The sequence below is a fragment of the Myotis davidii genome, unplaced genomic scaffold (genome assembly GCF_000327345.1).
Source record: "Myotis davidii unplaced genomic scaffold, ASM32734v1 scaffold2364, whole genome shotgun sequence".
Taxonomy (NCBI): domain Eukaryota; kingdom Metazoa; phylum Chordata; class Mammalia; order Chiroptera; family Vespertilionidae; genus Myotis; species Myotis davidii.
Window position 1 is genome coordinate 241969 of NW_006294758.1, and position 16208 is coordinate 258176.

Here is a 16208-nt window from a genome sequence, read left to right on the forward strand (position 1 = left end):
AGAAGCTCAGAGCCCAGCAGCGGCAGGCGGGGAACGTTGGAGTCCTCCATCACTGGAGCAAGCAAGCCTCCTGTTCGTGTCAGTAGCCTGGCTGCCGGCCACCATCTTGGCTGGCAGGTAATTTGCATATAGCCCTGATTAGCCAATGGGAAGGGTAGCGGATGTACGGCTAATTACCATGTTTCTCTTTTATTAGATAGAATATATGCATAACCCCTAGACACAGACAAGAGTATGGTGAAGGCTTGGGTTCAGGTGTAGGCTAGGAAAGGTTAATGGGGGGAAAAGAGGAGATCTGCAATACTTTCAACAATACATATTTTAGAGAGAGAAAGAGAGAGAGAGAGAGATAAAGGGCACATAAATGCTGGATCCTGTCATCAGGTGAGAACTCAGAGCTTCATCTACAAAAAAGAACCAGGATAGCAACGGATCTTTTGCAAACCTTCATAAAAGACTCAACTCCCCTTACAACGGCATCAGAAATGATTTATATACTAAACCACTCAAGATATGAATCTGAGGCACTTACTTGTGCTGATATGATCAGACTTGCTGCTCTTTGGGGCTTGCCTCTCACATTGTGTGCCTGACCAGTTGGTGGAGCATCTAGAAATATTAAAAAATAAAAAATAAAAAAATTAGTGAATAACAACCTACAAGTCTACTAATTTAGTAACTTCAACCAAATGGAATGGAGGAGCCAGCCATCACAGATTAATGGATATTAGGGAGAGATATCTGCTAATTTCCTGTATATTGTCAGTATGCTGAAGGTAACTTCAGTTGGACTTCACCAGCTTAAATACTTTATAAAGTTTAGTTTTATAGCCATTTTTCTTTATTTTATGCTAACCTAAAAATGGTCATATGTTATAGCAAAATGGAAATCTTAATTAAAATTTGGAAATTAATTTGAGAAATACTGAAAATTATAAGTAGCCAATATAAAAATTGAGCCTGCCTGTCAAATAAATCCTCCTTTAATAAATTTCTGTGATTGAAAAAGTGTTTGTTTATTTTTCTGGTTGTTCTGAGTCCAAAGTGGAACTAGCTATCACTTAAGCAGATATAGGAAAATAGAGTGTTTTCTCATTTAAAAATCATACTTCTATGACTATCATACTTCTATTACAATATAAAGAATGTGCCCATGTTTTTATTGTCTTCCTTACATAGGCATCCTGACACTATGATGAGAAGTCTAGCAGAGAATTAAAATAATAGATAGGATTAAAATCCATTATTTAAACAAAAATCATGACCATATAATTAGCTGGTTACCTCAAATAAATTCTAGAGTGGTTTCAGTTATTTTGAACAATGCTTGTTGGCTGAGATGCACAAGATGCCTCCCTATATTTGTCAGCGGAAATTCACAGAGCAACCATGTAATGGGCTTCAGTTCTTATTTAAAAAATGACAGTAAAAAAACACCGTATCAACAATTGTTGCACACAGTAAAAGAACATCTTCTAGAACCATTCCAAGAATATCTTTCTGGTCATAATGGCCAATCTAAATAACTGCAATGTCAGGGTCTCTGCCAGTTCTGTCATAGCCAATTTAGATAGCTGAAGCTATTTTAAGAACAAGGCTTTGGTGATGTCATGTTCATTGTTTGGGATATTCAAGAAGACAATACTGGCTACTCGAATACAAGGACAATATTTCATAAAATCATTATTGCCAATAAACTCAAATCATAGAAATTAAAATTTGTTTCAGAAATGCATATATTAACTTTAGCGTAATTAACAATAGTAATACTATTAAACATAGTTATTTGATGAATAATTATATTGTCAAACTATGAATATGGAGCATGATTTAAATGGAAGTTAATATCACTATATTATGGTTAGGCTATCATATACATTATCCTAACTTTTTTGTTCAATATTTTTATAAAAAGCTTATACACATATATTTTTTCCTACACATCACATTTTTTATATACCATACTATAAGTCAATCATTAAAGTAGGTAAATAAATCTTAAGGCCACGCTTATGACGTTATCCATATTACTAAAGTGAGGGAATGGAACGAGCACATTTTTCAAGGAATTATAATAAAGTGGACACAATAAAAACATAATATTTTAAAAAGCCACTTTTCTTTCTCAGTTGTGGTTTTACAGATGAATGATTGAGAAATTTGTTCCAGTTCTTCACAGTTTTAAATTCTTGACACAGTCCACAGATAATTTACAATAAGATGTTTAGTAAGACTTTGCAAATATGCTGTTGGAGTGAATTCTGATCATTGAAAAATTCTTTTTTCTTTATATTTGTCAAATCTTCCTAACGGACCACTGAGAAAGTTTTAAAGCTCTGATTAAAAGAAGGCTATTTTTGTGCAATTATATTGAACTAGAGGCCTGATGTACGAAATTTGTGTAAGGGGCTCGGCCCCTGCCACGGCGTTAGCTGCCTCATCTGCCTTGGCCCACGCCCACCACATGACCGCCTCGGCCCTCACAGCCCCAGCTTCATCAGGAAGATCGTCCGGTCTAATTAGTATATTATGCTTTTATTATTATAGATTACTGATTAAAATATCAAAATTTGCTCTTTATACTACCTTCTTTAATTAAAAAAAAAACCCGAAAGCAGGGTTCATGTTAAATCAGAGGAATGACCTAATATGTTACTAGAGAAAAAGAACTCCTGGGGCTCATCATTACTCTAAGATGCTTGAAAGTCAGAAAATGAAAATGCTCAGAAATTGGAAGATTAGATGCTAATTGACCAGGTTCTGTTCTGATATAAACATCATGCATTTTAAGTACTTTTGCAAGTTATAAAGTATATGCCACCGGAACTTCAAAAGAGCAGAGAGATATTTTTAAACAAAAAGGTAAAGATAGTATGATTCTTATTTCAAATTTTGGGATTTTGTCAATGTTGATTGATTTCTTATTTTTTGATAATGTTGATTGATTTCTTATTTTACCCATAACTTAGACCCAGAACTGTATTCATAAGTGATAAAAGCAAGAACCTGTTAGTATTCATAATGCTCCTATCTTTCAAATGGAGGCACATTTAAATTCCCTAAACTGCAGGAAATGTTTTATTTATTCATACTGGAAATAACTCTCAAAGATTGTGCTGAAGAAATAATTAACAGTTATACATTTTAATCAGCTGTTGATCACCTTGTAAGGTTCTCCATACTCCTTATTAAATAACCAAGGCCTGGTGCATGAATTTCATGCACTAGGTGGGGGGCGGGGGGGTCCCTCAGCCTGGCCTGCACCTTCTCGCAGTCCGGGAGCCTTCAGGGGATGTCCGACTGCTATGAAGGGACAGGCTCCTGCCACTACTGCTGCATTCACCAGCCGTGGGCCCATTTTCTGGTTGAGCAGTGCTCCCCCTGTGGGAGTGCGCCAACCACCAGGGGGCAGCTCCTGCATTGAGCACCTGTCCCCTGGTGGTCAGTACACGTCACAGCGAATGGTCATTCTGCCGTTCTGTCGATTTCCATATTAACCTTTTATTATATAGGATTATATAGGCTTTATGGCCAAAGGTAAAATAAGATACATTACACTATTCTACTTTGTTCCAGTATTAAAAAAAAATCCTTTGAGATATTAAATCAAATAGATACCATTATTTCTGTTGCCTGCTTTACAAAATTCCTAGTTAAGACATTTGTTGCTCCACAAATACTTGGTTGATTTAAGACCAAGTATTTTTATCATTTTTACAAAAATGCGTATGTTTTCACACTCTGAGTAGACTGCAATGACCAAAGACATTAATGGCAAAGCATTTAAGAATTGGAATGTGTGCAGATCATCAAAATGTGTCAAACCCCCACTGAATTATTTGCATAATCATGCCGACTATAATACCTTGGACATCTGTCTCTTTTTCCTTATTCCTCAAGCAAAATCCGTAGTCCATGCCTTGGTCATCTTTAACCTGTGCTGCTCCCTGCTATTCATCCTAGGACTGATCTTCAAGTTAGTCCTGCATGGCTCTTGTAAGAAACCACTTTTTTTTTTCTCACCATCATTAACACCTGTGTATTGTTTATTTTAAACTTTTTCTACAGTTGTTTTTCACCTTGAGACAACGAAAAATCACTTCTTTTTATGTGTTGGTCACCAAACCACTCTGAGTTATTTAACTTTTTAAGCACTTTCATGAGTTTTAACTAAGTATTGTTGGATCAGGGAAATAGAGATAAATAATTAGATTTTTATTCTAATTACCTAAACAATTGTTTATTCTTTCTTTTAATCATCAAATGAAAATATTTCTCCTAGAAGTTTCTTGAAGTCAATAGCTATCTGATTTAACATTCTTTTTCACTTTTCTCCTAGGCCATTTGACTTTTTTTTAAAGTTGTTTACTGTTACATTATATTCTTAGCTATATTCTTCCACTCCACTGTAGTTATATGTATAAAATATTCTCAATTATATTTTATGGTATTTTATTTATTTTCTAGATTAGACCAATTAACAAAATGGAAAATATTGTTAAAATTCAAATTCTGGAATCTCATATACATAAATTTTCATTTAACACATTGGAGTTGTGGCCAGAAATACGCATTTTAACAGTGACTCTAATGCAAGCAATTCACAAATCACACTTTAAGAATTATATCCCCACAGACATTGTCCTTATATCAAATATTATTCAATCATTAAAAAAAATTTAAGACAGGAATAATGATATGCATATCTAGCATGATTGCGTGCAAGAGTAAGTAACATCAGTAGAAGTTCTTTACATACTACTTAAAAAAGTGAGTAAGCTTTTATTTTAGGTAACCAATTCTCAACTGAATGTTACTATATGAAATGTATTCTTAGGTAATTTATTATGTCATTTTTAAAAGCTATTTTTATTGATTTCGGAGGGAGGAAGAGAGAGGGAGAGATAAAAACATTGATGAGAGAGAAACATGGGATCAGCTGCCTCCTGGAAGCCCTCTACTGGGGATCAAGCCCTCAACCTGGGGATGTGCCCTGACCAGGAATTCTGAAAACTCCTGGTGCCTGGAATAGTGCTCCACCACAGAGCCAAAGGGCTGGGCTATTCTGTCTCTTAGCAGTTTGTGAGGTTATTGTATTTTACAGTATTATCTGTTCCAATTCTAATTTTCTGTGACACGGCGAAATATCTTTGTGTAGAGGCAATTGTGTAACACATATTACGAGGAAGCACAATAAACATTTTAGAATATCAAAATAAGTTTGGCATATACAACAACCTGTAATCTTTACAAAGGAACAGTTTTTACATTTAATTGCATCAATACAAGACATATAATTAAACTGTCCAAAATAATGATAGCTTTGAAAGAGTAGAGTGATTAGTACAAGGAAAACTGAAACGAGATATAAAGTACTGAAGGTGTATTTGAAATCTTATGTATTGCCTTTCAGTGTAACGATGATCAACTTGTTTGGACTACATACACATGTTATTCTGTAGAAATGTGGTCTAGAGTGCCTGCTTTGGGAAGACTTCAAAATAAAATAGTAAGATTAATATTTGCTCCCTGCTTCCATCAAATATAAAGCTCATGAAACTCTTTTAACCTAGGTAAAATTCAAGAGTGAACTTTAAAGCAATCTAAAATTGAATTCCTCCTCATATAGATGTGCTAGGCTGCCCTTATTAACCATGATGATGAAGATATTCAGAAGAAATATCTTTAGTATTCCCTTTTCTTTCTACACAGAGTGGGAAAATGGCATGTAGGGATTAAAGAATGCTTAGAAAACTTGTAGTACCATGCATATTTTGGTGCTTCAAGAATCTCATTCAGTATAAATAAAAACAATATGATTGTGTTTTATGCACCAGATTTATACAATAGCATGTTCATATACCAGGTGAAGAAAATTAGAAAATTAAAAGTCACTTGCAAAATATGGTTTTTCTGATTAATTCTGAAAATTTTACTCCTTTGGGGTTGAGCCACAATTTCTTTGTACACAAAAGACCTAATTTTGAAGCTCTACACTCAATGTAGCCCCCAGCACCATTTTTACCCTCTCTCCTGGCAAATAGAAGTATTCTAACATGTTAAAAAAAATCATTTCATTTTATACAGATATTTGTATATTTAGTCACCTGTTTATTAATTTTACTTTAAAACAATAATCCATCTGTTATTGTTCTACCTTTTGAGATAACAATTATTTCATATATAATAATTCATAATTTTTGTGCGATGCCTCATTACTCAATACAATTTTAAATCCCAAAAGAATTTACTCTATTTCACTCATTTGGTATTTTTCATATATAATATTGTACTGCAATTTCTATTTATTCAGCATTCTCTATTCACATTAGACTGTTACTTCTTATATGGCAATAACTAGGTATTACCCTGCTTTTTTAAAAAAATATATATTTTTATTGATTTCAGAGAGAGGAATGGAGAGGTAGAGAGAGATTGAAACATCAATGATGATAGAGAATCATTGATTGGCTGCCTCCTTCATATCCCCTATGGGGTATTGAGCCTGCAACCTCAGCATGTGCCTTTGACCTGAATCAAACCTGGGACCCTTCAGTCTGCAGGCCAATGGTCTATACATTGAGCCAAATTGGATGGGGTTCCTTTTTTTCTTCATAGCAGCACAATTTACCATAGCTAAGATCAGAGAAGCATCGATCAGATCGTCAAACCTCAGAGGGGAGGTAGGGGCGGAGGGGGATAAGAAGGAGAGATCAACCAAAGGGTTTGTATGTATGCATTTAGGCCTAACCAATGGACACAGACACCAGGGGCATGAGTGGAGGATGGGGGGGAATTGGGGGATAAGGACACATATGTAATACCTTAATCAATAATAAAAAAAAGACCAACTTTAGGTAGTATCTTAAATTTGTGTGTGTTGTCATAACTACACTGGATTCAACTCTGTAATAACATCATGCCTACTTTAAAAATATTATATTAAATCATTTTGTTAGCTAGTACTGACAACATTAGTAAAACAAAATTAATCATATTTTAATATTAAGATAATTTGGTCAGAGTTTTTGATTTTTGAGTGGTGTTAATGTGCTGAAGTAAAAACAAAATATATGGCATGTTCAGTAAACTATGACCAACAATTACTTTAGGGAAAGTAAAAATTAATGAGAAATTTCAATTGATATGGTGACTGTGAATGAAATAAAATTTGTAAAATGGATTGTTTAAAGTGATTTATTTTAGGAGGTAAGATGAAGTATAAAAGAAAAGATGAAATCTAGTTTGCCAAGAAATTGTCCATAAATGGAGGTTTGTTAAAATTGGGTGATTTAAGTTAGAAATGTTTAAACATAAAATTCTGTGCAGGCCACTTGAGCAGAAATGCCCACTAAAGTGTGGAATGATGACTGAAAAATTCAAAAAAAATGAAATCTCTAGTAATGGAAACCTTTTACCATCTAGAGATACTCCCCAGGAAATTTTATTGAAAGCAGATAGGAAAGGTACAAGTGTTTTTTTAGAGTGCGGGGAAAATTTCTACTTAACTGAATACATTATATGCATCAAATGAAAGGAAAAAGGAACAATCATAAAATTAGTATTAAGTAATCTGGCGGATGTAATTGAAGACATAAAAGTAGGCCATTAGACTAGAAACAGTGGTTACAATTTCATAGTTAAAGGTGAGAAGAAAAGCTGAATATATGCTGCAAGATGAGTAGAGAGCTCTATCTTCATGGTGCCAAGACGAATGGCCGATTCCAAAATGGGCTTAACACACACCAAACCATGGTGGGAAGGTGGTGGTGAAAATTTCCATGCTTAGTGCCAATCAGACAGATAACTACTTTGCAACCTGCACATTTTATGTTTTAGCACAAAATAGAAGTAAACAATAAAGAATTTGAAAGCCTTTCCTATTTCTTAGGGCTTCTGTAGTGCCGGGTGGTGAAATCTAAAACATATTATAATGGGGGTGTCTGGCATATCCAACTCCATTCATTCATTCATTCTTCATTATATAAAATCAGATAGATGGTCACATTCCAGCAAGTTGGGCATGTAAAAATATTACATCTTCAATGATATAAACTGTGCACTCCTTAGTTCTTGTTCCATGCTTCTGCCAACTGAGACGTGCTAATTTTTTCCCATTACAACAATTCTAAAGGTTCTTATCTGATGGGAACTTTGACGTGGTACATATATACAAAATGAGTACTATTCAACCACAGAAAAGATGAAATACTGCCATTTGAGACAGCATGGGTGGATCTTGAGACTATTATGCTAAGCAAAATAAGTCAGACAGAAAAGGTAAGAACCATATGATTTCACTCCTATGTTGGATATAAGGCTTGTACTCATAGACACAGACAAAAGTAGGATGGATACCAGAGGGAAGGGGGTGTGGGGACAGTAAAGGTTAAAGGGGCACAAATGTATGGTAATGAGAGATGATTTGACTGTGGGTGATAGATACAAAATGCAATATACAGATCATATATCATAGAAATGTACAATTTAAATCTATATGAACCAATGTCACCCAGTAAATTTAATTAAAAATATGAGAAAGCAGTTTAATAGAGGGAAATTTTTTAAATTGTTAAAGAAGTAACAATTACACACATGAAAATAATGTCTTATCTAATAAAGAGAACATATGCAAATTGACCATCACTCCAACACACAAGATAGCCACCCCAACGTGGTCAAAAATGGCCACACCCATGTAGACACAAGATGGCCAGCAGGGGAGGGCAGTTGTGGGTGATCAGCCCAGCCGGGGAGGGTAGTTAGGAGAGACCAGGCTGGCAGTGGAGGGCAGTTAGGGTTGACTGGGCCTGCAGGGGAGGACAGTTAGGGGTGACCAGGCAGGAATGGGAGGGCAGTTAGGGGCAATTGGGCCGGCAGGGGAGCATTTAGGTATTGATCAGGCTGGCAGAGGAGTGGTTAGGAACCAGCAGTCCTGGATTGTGAGAGAGATGTCTGACTGCCCATCGGGATCAGGCTTAAGTGGGCAGTTCGACATCCCTCAAGGGGTCTCAGATTAAAGAGGATGCAGGCTGGGCTGAGAGACACCCTCCCCCATGCACAAATTTTGTGCACTGGGCCTCAGGTGTATTTATATTGCATTTGGTTCTTTGATTATTCTAAAGATCAGGAACAGGCCCCCAAATCAAGGGAAAATAATGTGAATATATCAAATTTTCATAACAATAGCTGCCCAGTGTATAACTACATGATAACTGTTCTTCATCAGGCCTTGCCTCTTATAGTCTCTAAGCACAAACTGGACTTCAAACTGTCCAGGAAAATGTGACATCTGTGTTTTGATCCCCCCTGCCCCCCATGGTATGACCAGCCATGAATGTGACTCAAAAGGTAAGGGAAGTAAAGACAAAAATAAATGAAAGCTAGAGCAAGCTACAACTTATTACCTGGGATCATAAAGGACAGATATTGATGTGACAGGTTTCCGTGGCCTTACTGCTCCAAAAGAGATGCACATTTCATATTTTGTGCTTTGAAAACATGTCAAGGGGCAGAAAACAAATAAGGGACATGCAGTGACCTGGCCCTTGAAATGTGGGCAGCACAGGCTGTGAAGTTGAATTGCTCAATACCCCTGCTGAAAACTCGTGATCTGCTTACAATCACTCAGGACAGCTCCCTCGGGCTCCTCCCAGATATTCTCTGTGGGCGACAAGGTCCCTGGTCCACATGCAGGAGAGCGGCAGCTCGGCCTGACAGCAGGACCAGGGGAAAGAAACCAGTTTCCTTTCTGCTACACCAATATTTTGAGAAGCCACTGCCTTCTTTAGCTGTTTTAATATAGGTTGATAATCCCTACCTTTTTAAAATTGTGACAGAAACAGAAATCATTATCTTCCCCAAAGTTCCAACAAAGACTTCTGTGGCACCTGTACATTTCCTTGTATGTTTCTCACCCTAAGGACTTACGCTGAACTTTTAATAAAATAATTAGATGGGAACAATCACAAAACCAAGGGAAAGAACACAATGCCTAACACACATCACTCTCGTAATGAATGTCCCTTCGGTACTTATGAATTCACTTTTGTATCCTTCTGCATTTTAAGAAGCTTCTTCAGAAATGTTTCAAAAGCTAATTCTCCTGTGTGCTTTCTAGGGTAATGCAGTCCTTTTCTACAATGTTCCTCAGAGGACTTTACTTCCTGCAGCTCTCTTCACAATCACTGTGACCACGTCTATCATTGAACTCCTAACTTTTTACTTAGGCCCTATTTCACCTCGCTTTTATTAACAGGAACTTAAAAAAAATCCACACTTCATTTTTCTTCTTCAAATCCCCAGACACCAAATTATACCAGGGTCTTATAATTTTATATTTGGTCTATTACAAGGGCTTTAAGATGTTACTTTTCAAATATATATATATTTGATTTTTTACAGATAGGAAAGGAGAGGGATGAAGAGCTAGAAACATTGATGAGAGAGAAACATCGATCAGCTGCCTCCTGCACACCTCCTACTGGGGATGTGCCCGCAACCAAGGTACATGGAATCCAACCTGGGAACTTTCAGTCCGCAGGCCAACGCTCTATCCATGGAGCCAAACCAGTGAGGGCGACTTTTTTTTTTTTACGTGTTAAAGACAATACTCTATGTTCTTTACATATGTTACAAGCCTTAATACTCAAAACAGTCTTAGGAAGAACACTCTTAGTATTGCTCCAAGAAGATGACAAAAGAGGTGAAAGAACAAAAACTAAACAAACAAACTGTAATCCCAAGATGTAATGTCCTCTATCACTTGTATCTTCTTTGTGCACTATTTACTAACAAACAACTCTTATTTACTTACTCATTTTTGAAATATATTTTTATTGATTTCAGAGAGGAAGGGAGAGGGAGAGAGAGATAGAATCATCAATGATGAGAGAGAATCATTGATCAGCTGCCTGCCTCCTGCACTTTGGGTATCGAGCCCACAACCTGGGCATGTGCCCTGACTGGGAATTGAACCGTGACCTTCTTGTTTGTAGATCAATGGTCAATCACTGAGCCACATGGGCTGGGCACTAACTCTTAAAGAGCCATTTTTTAAATTGAAAACAACAACTTTGTTCTTTGTTACATGGCACATTGGGATTCATTTTAAAGCTTATTTTTCAAACCTATGACTTTTTGTTCCAGCTTAGCACCATAACACCCAGACCTCTCTAAAACATTCTTATGATTGTGATACTTCATACTTTAAAGTTACTAGTGTCTTGCTACTGCTTAAGAATAGATTTCAGATTCCTAGCTAAGCATTCTATGCTCCTTGGAATTTATTCACCATCCAATACTCATTCACAAACACCATTTATCCCATAGCCCTCAAATCCCCAGGACCCCTGCCATATTCCTTCTCACTCATCTTTTTTTCTTTAAATAGAATCAGAGGCCCGCAAGGGCAAGAGCTATACCTTACTTTCCTCCTATTTTCTATCCATTTTTCAGATATAGTTCCATAGTAAAATCACACATAAACAAAAGGCAAGTAGAAGAGATAAAAAATGAGTAAGATGTTTTCTTAAGAAGTTATGATGATAAATTAAGCCCATTTGGGTTTTTTATCTAGAGAGATATTTTACCTGAGTTTAGAACATTCAGGAAACACATGGTGGTAGTTTTAGAAGGTGTCATAAAGATGATAAAAAATTATAATAAGATGAATCCCTGTTCTATTTTGTTTGACTTGGGGATTTTGGAAATTAATTAAAAAAAAGAGATGTGGTATGAGAAAGATGACCACATCAGAGGCTATAAGATCTCACAATCCAATACAGGATCCAAGATGTTATTTTTAGCAACAATTAAGAACATATTACATGCAGAATACATGCTAGCTGCGGGGGCAAAATAGATGAATCAGACATAACTTCTTACTTGAAGAAATTTACAATTTGACAGAAACAGACATGTACATTTAAAGGAGTAGAACAAGCAGCATTCCCAGACCTATTTCATAAAAATATGTTTCATGTCCAGGTGAGAGGTAAATTCTAGCCATAAAATATGACATATCATAGAGTAGTATAAAAATATAAACACAGACAGTGTCGGAATGATCAGAGAAAGATGTTTTATGGAAAACCATCACCCCCCCCCCAAAAAAAAATTAATCAAAAGACAGATTTCTAACCAAATCATAAAGAAAAAATAGATTGGGGGAAAATATAAGTTATTTAAAGCTTTTGTTTGAAATTAAGAAGTAAAATATAAAACAAGCAATGCCCTCTTGCTTTGGGCTACATAAAGAACTGTTCTTGCTTTGGGCAAGAAACAATAATATATCCTGTAAGAAATGTGTTGGAATTCTGCCACATTGCCACTTTCAAACAGTGAGTGCCTAAATTGATATGATATCACAAGCAATGTAATATCAAAGTAAGACCTTTTTGGTGATCCCTTTTTAGATTATACAAATGACCTTAAAAACCGACTTTTTCTTCTCTCTTTAAAAGAGAATGTGAGTTATAGGAAAAACATTTTTTAAAATGTATTACTCAAATTCCACCAATAACAAATATCATCAAACTTTAAGCTACACAAGTCAATTATTTACCTCTGTTTTATTCACTGATATGTCCTTCAGAGCCTAGAATGTTGTCTGGTATATAGTAGATGTTCAATAAATATTTTTTGATGAATAAATATGAGAACAGAATATTGGCAGTATTTTTGTCATCTAAAAGGGCAAAGTATGAACAAATGAAAGGACAGACACCTGGAATTCTAGTTCTTGTAGAATGTGGACAAAATAGACAAGGGTTATAATAAGAAATAGGCTAACAGGTTTATTATCTTTCTTGAGGTTAAGCATAAATAGGCTACTTACATACCTAGATATAACCTGGTATATTATTTGAAGTATCAGGAAAATAAATTATAAAAGCATAGAGAAAAATTAAACATAAGTATTTGTGAGCTGAAAATTTTATGATTAGCTCCTTAGTTCCCACATAGTGTTAATAACAGATTTTCTGTTAGTCTTAATTTTGTGGCCTGTGGTAGTCTTTATCTTCTCAGTGTCTTCATAGGTATTTTAGAGGGATTTGGGGCAAATGTGTATCTGGGGTTGTGACTATGACCCAATTTTAAACCAGTTTCTAAACAAAAACTTAGTTGGGGTGCAGATTTCAATACAACGCACTTTATAGGTTTGTATTAGTGAACAATTATTCCAAACTTATTACTTTACTGACAAGGAAAATGTGACACAAAAAGATGATGTAACTTGCCCCAAATCATAGCTAGTTTGATTCATAAAGTCTATACTTTTGGACCCAGTATTCCTACTTCTGGGTGTTAATTCTAGAAAACTAATGGGAAAGTATAAAGATATTCACACATACATGTTTTCACCCTTAGGAAAAAATAGTTAACAAAAGAGACAAAAACAAAAACAAACACCTTATTATTGAATGAAATGTGATTAATTAAATAAAGAAAGGAAAATACAAACAATGGAAAAATGGGCTACCATTAAGAATAAAGCTCTCGCTCTGGCTGGTTTGGCTCAGTGGTTACAGTGTCAGCCATTGGACTGAAGGGTTCTGGATTCGATTCCGGTCAAGGACACATGTCTGGGTTGGGAGCCTGATCCCCAGTTGGGGGCCATGCAGGAGGCAGCCGATTAATGATTCTCTCTCATTGACATTTCTCTCTCTCTCTCTCTCTCTCGCTTCCTCTCTGAAATAAATAAAAATATATTTAAAAAAGAATAAAAGCTCTCCATTAACAGGGAATGATGTTCATAATGTTCTGCAAAGTAAATAAACATAAAAGTATTTATCATGTGATCTTACTTTAGTGTAGAGTACTCTGCAAATGTATATTAGCATAAATAAACTGAATGCATAGAAATCAAGTATTTAACTGGTTATTACTAAGACATCTGTGGGTTTGAAAAATTATCAGAATTACTAATTTTTACTTCTAAAATAAATATCTATAGTCTAAACAATAATGCCTTGAGAAAAATGTATGTAACATTGTCATTGAGGAGTTATTTTATTCTAATCTGAGAAGTAATACTTTCTGTACTAAAGCTTGTCCAAATGAAGAAATTGTTGGCTTACTTTACTTTCAGAGACTAGAGAACCCTGAGTGATTTATCAAAAACAAAACAAAAAATTATAGTGTGAACAAAAGTCAGAAAAATACAGTGTGTACAAAAAAGAAATATGGAGTTTTCAAATCTTTGCTATTCTAACTACAGTGCTAAGATCTCGGCTAAGAGATGCTTGCCAAAGACAGGAGCTAGCATGTGAGATATCCAAGAGAACTTCAATAAGTTACTTAAAATAAAATCATATGCAAGTATTCTGCCACCAAGATTGAAAAGTATATGATAGCTGTAATTCTGGAGCCACAGTTATGGTATGGAAACATTTAATTATGCAGAAATAAAGGACATAGTGTCTGGCTTTAAACAAAGGTTTTCAGATTAATCTTATATGTGCTCATATAACATTTCTTTCCTGTGGAAATTCTTATTTGTGCACATTAGAATCATCTTCTGAAAGAAGAAACAGCTAAGGTTTAGAGAGGCCAACAGGCCACCAAAAAATAATTTGAGGAATGAATGAATCCAGGTAAACATGACTTCAGAATCCATGCACTTTCCACTCACTGAATCTTGCAGAGTAGACAGCACTTACTATCTGTCTCACTGACTTTGATGTGGTGATCCCAGCCAATAAGTGCATCCCTCTGGTACTGTCAATACAGAGAGCCATGCGAGCTGAATCAGGATTTGAATCTTCATTCAAAAACCAGACAACAGAAGGAAAAATTCTAGAGGGAGAAATCCCTGATCAACTCATTGTCCTTTACTATATTTTCTTTTTTAAAAAAATATACTTTATTGAATTTTATAGAGAGGAAGGGAGAGGGATAGAGAGTTAGAAACATTGATCAGCTGCCTCCTGCACACCTCCTACTGGGGATGTGCCCACAACCCAAACCTGGGACCTTTCAGTCCACAGGCTGACACCCTATCCACTGAGCCAAACTGGTTAGGGCTACTATATTTTCTCATGAGTTCTTAAGCAGTGGTAATTTAAGCCCAGAAGTTTATTAATACAGGGTGTGTGTGTGTGTGTGTGCGTGTGTGTGTGTGTGTGCGTGCATGTGTGTTAATTTTATGTGACAACTTGACTGGGTTAAAGGATGACCAAGTAGCTGGTAAAACATTAATTCTGGGTATGCCTGTGGAAGAGATTAGCATTTGAATCTATAAATTGAGTAGAGAAGATCAATCTCACCTATGAGGGTGGACACCATACAATCCATTGAGGGCCTGAATAGAGGACAAAGGCAGAGGAAAGGCACATTCACTCTCCCTTCTTGAGCTAAGATCTCATCTTCTCCTGCCCTCATACGTAAACACTCCTGGGTCTTGGACTGTTGCACTCAGACTTACATATACTACCAGTTCCTTTAATTCTGACACCTTCATGTTTGAACCAAATGCTCCAGCTTGCAGAAAGTAGATTGAGGGACTTTTAGGCCTCCATAATTGTATGAGACAGTTCTTATAATAAATCAATATCCCCTTCTTTAAATGTATATGGAGTTTGGTTCTGTTTGTGTGGAGAACCCTGATATAATCCTATCTAATAATACACAAACATGGTAATTGACTGTACCTTTGCTATGCCTCCCATTGGCTAATCAGCATAATATGCAAATTAACCACCAACAAAGAGGTTGGCCGGAGGCCACGCAGCTGAAGCGAGGAGGAGGCTTGCTTGCTCCAGTGATGGAGGAAGCCAAGGTTCCCTGCCTGCCACGGCCCACCTATGAGCTCCGAAAGCAACAAAGTTTCAATTATAGAAGCTAAACAAACCCCAGACACCTGCTTTCAGCAGGCCGTGGCCTTAGAGCTGGAGCGAGCAGGAGCCTCTCGGCTCTCAGCTCCAGTGATGGCAACAAAGTTTCAATTATAGATGGTAAATAAATCCCAGAATAAAAAAAAAGAAAAAAAGGAGAGGCTGGGAGCTTCAGTCACTGGCCAGCCTGAAAACGCCCCTCAGCCCCTCACCCCCTCACCCAGACTGGCTAGGCACCCCAGTTGGAACCCCCACTCGAAAGGGGGTGTGGCCAGCCTGAAAACAGCCATCAGCCCCTCCTCCAGGCTAGTCAGATACCCCAGTGGGGACCCCCACCCTGATCCAGGACACCCTTCAGGGCAAACCAGCCAG

General features: G+C 36.4%; 1 protein-coding gene across 1 annotated transcript in view; it reads right to left on the reverse strand.

Annotated features, from left to right (window-relative positions):
* LOC102754647 (low-density lipoprotein receptor-related protein 1B) overlaps positions 1-16208 on the reverse strand; it is a 139960-nt gene that overhangs the window by 17570 nt on the left and 106182 nt on the right. Inside the window, exon 20 of the mRNA XM_006769211.2 lies at positions 533-609. Coding sequence (XP_006769274.1) covers positions 533-609 — 77 coding nt within the window. The remainder of the gene's footprint in view (positions 1-532; positions 610-16208) is intronic.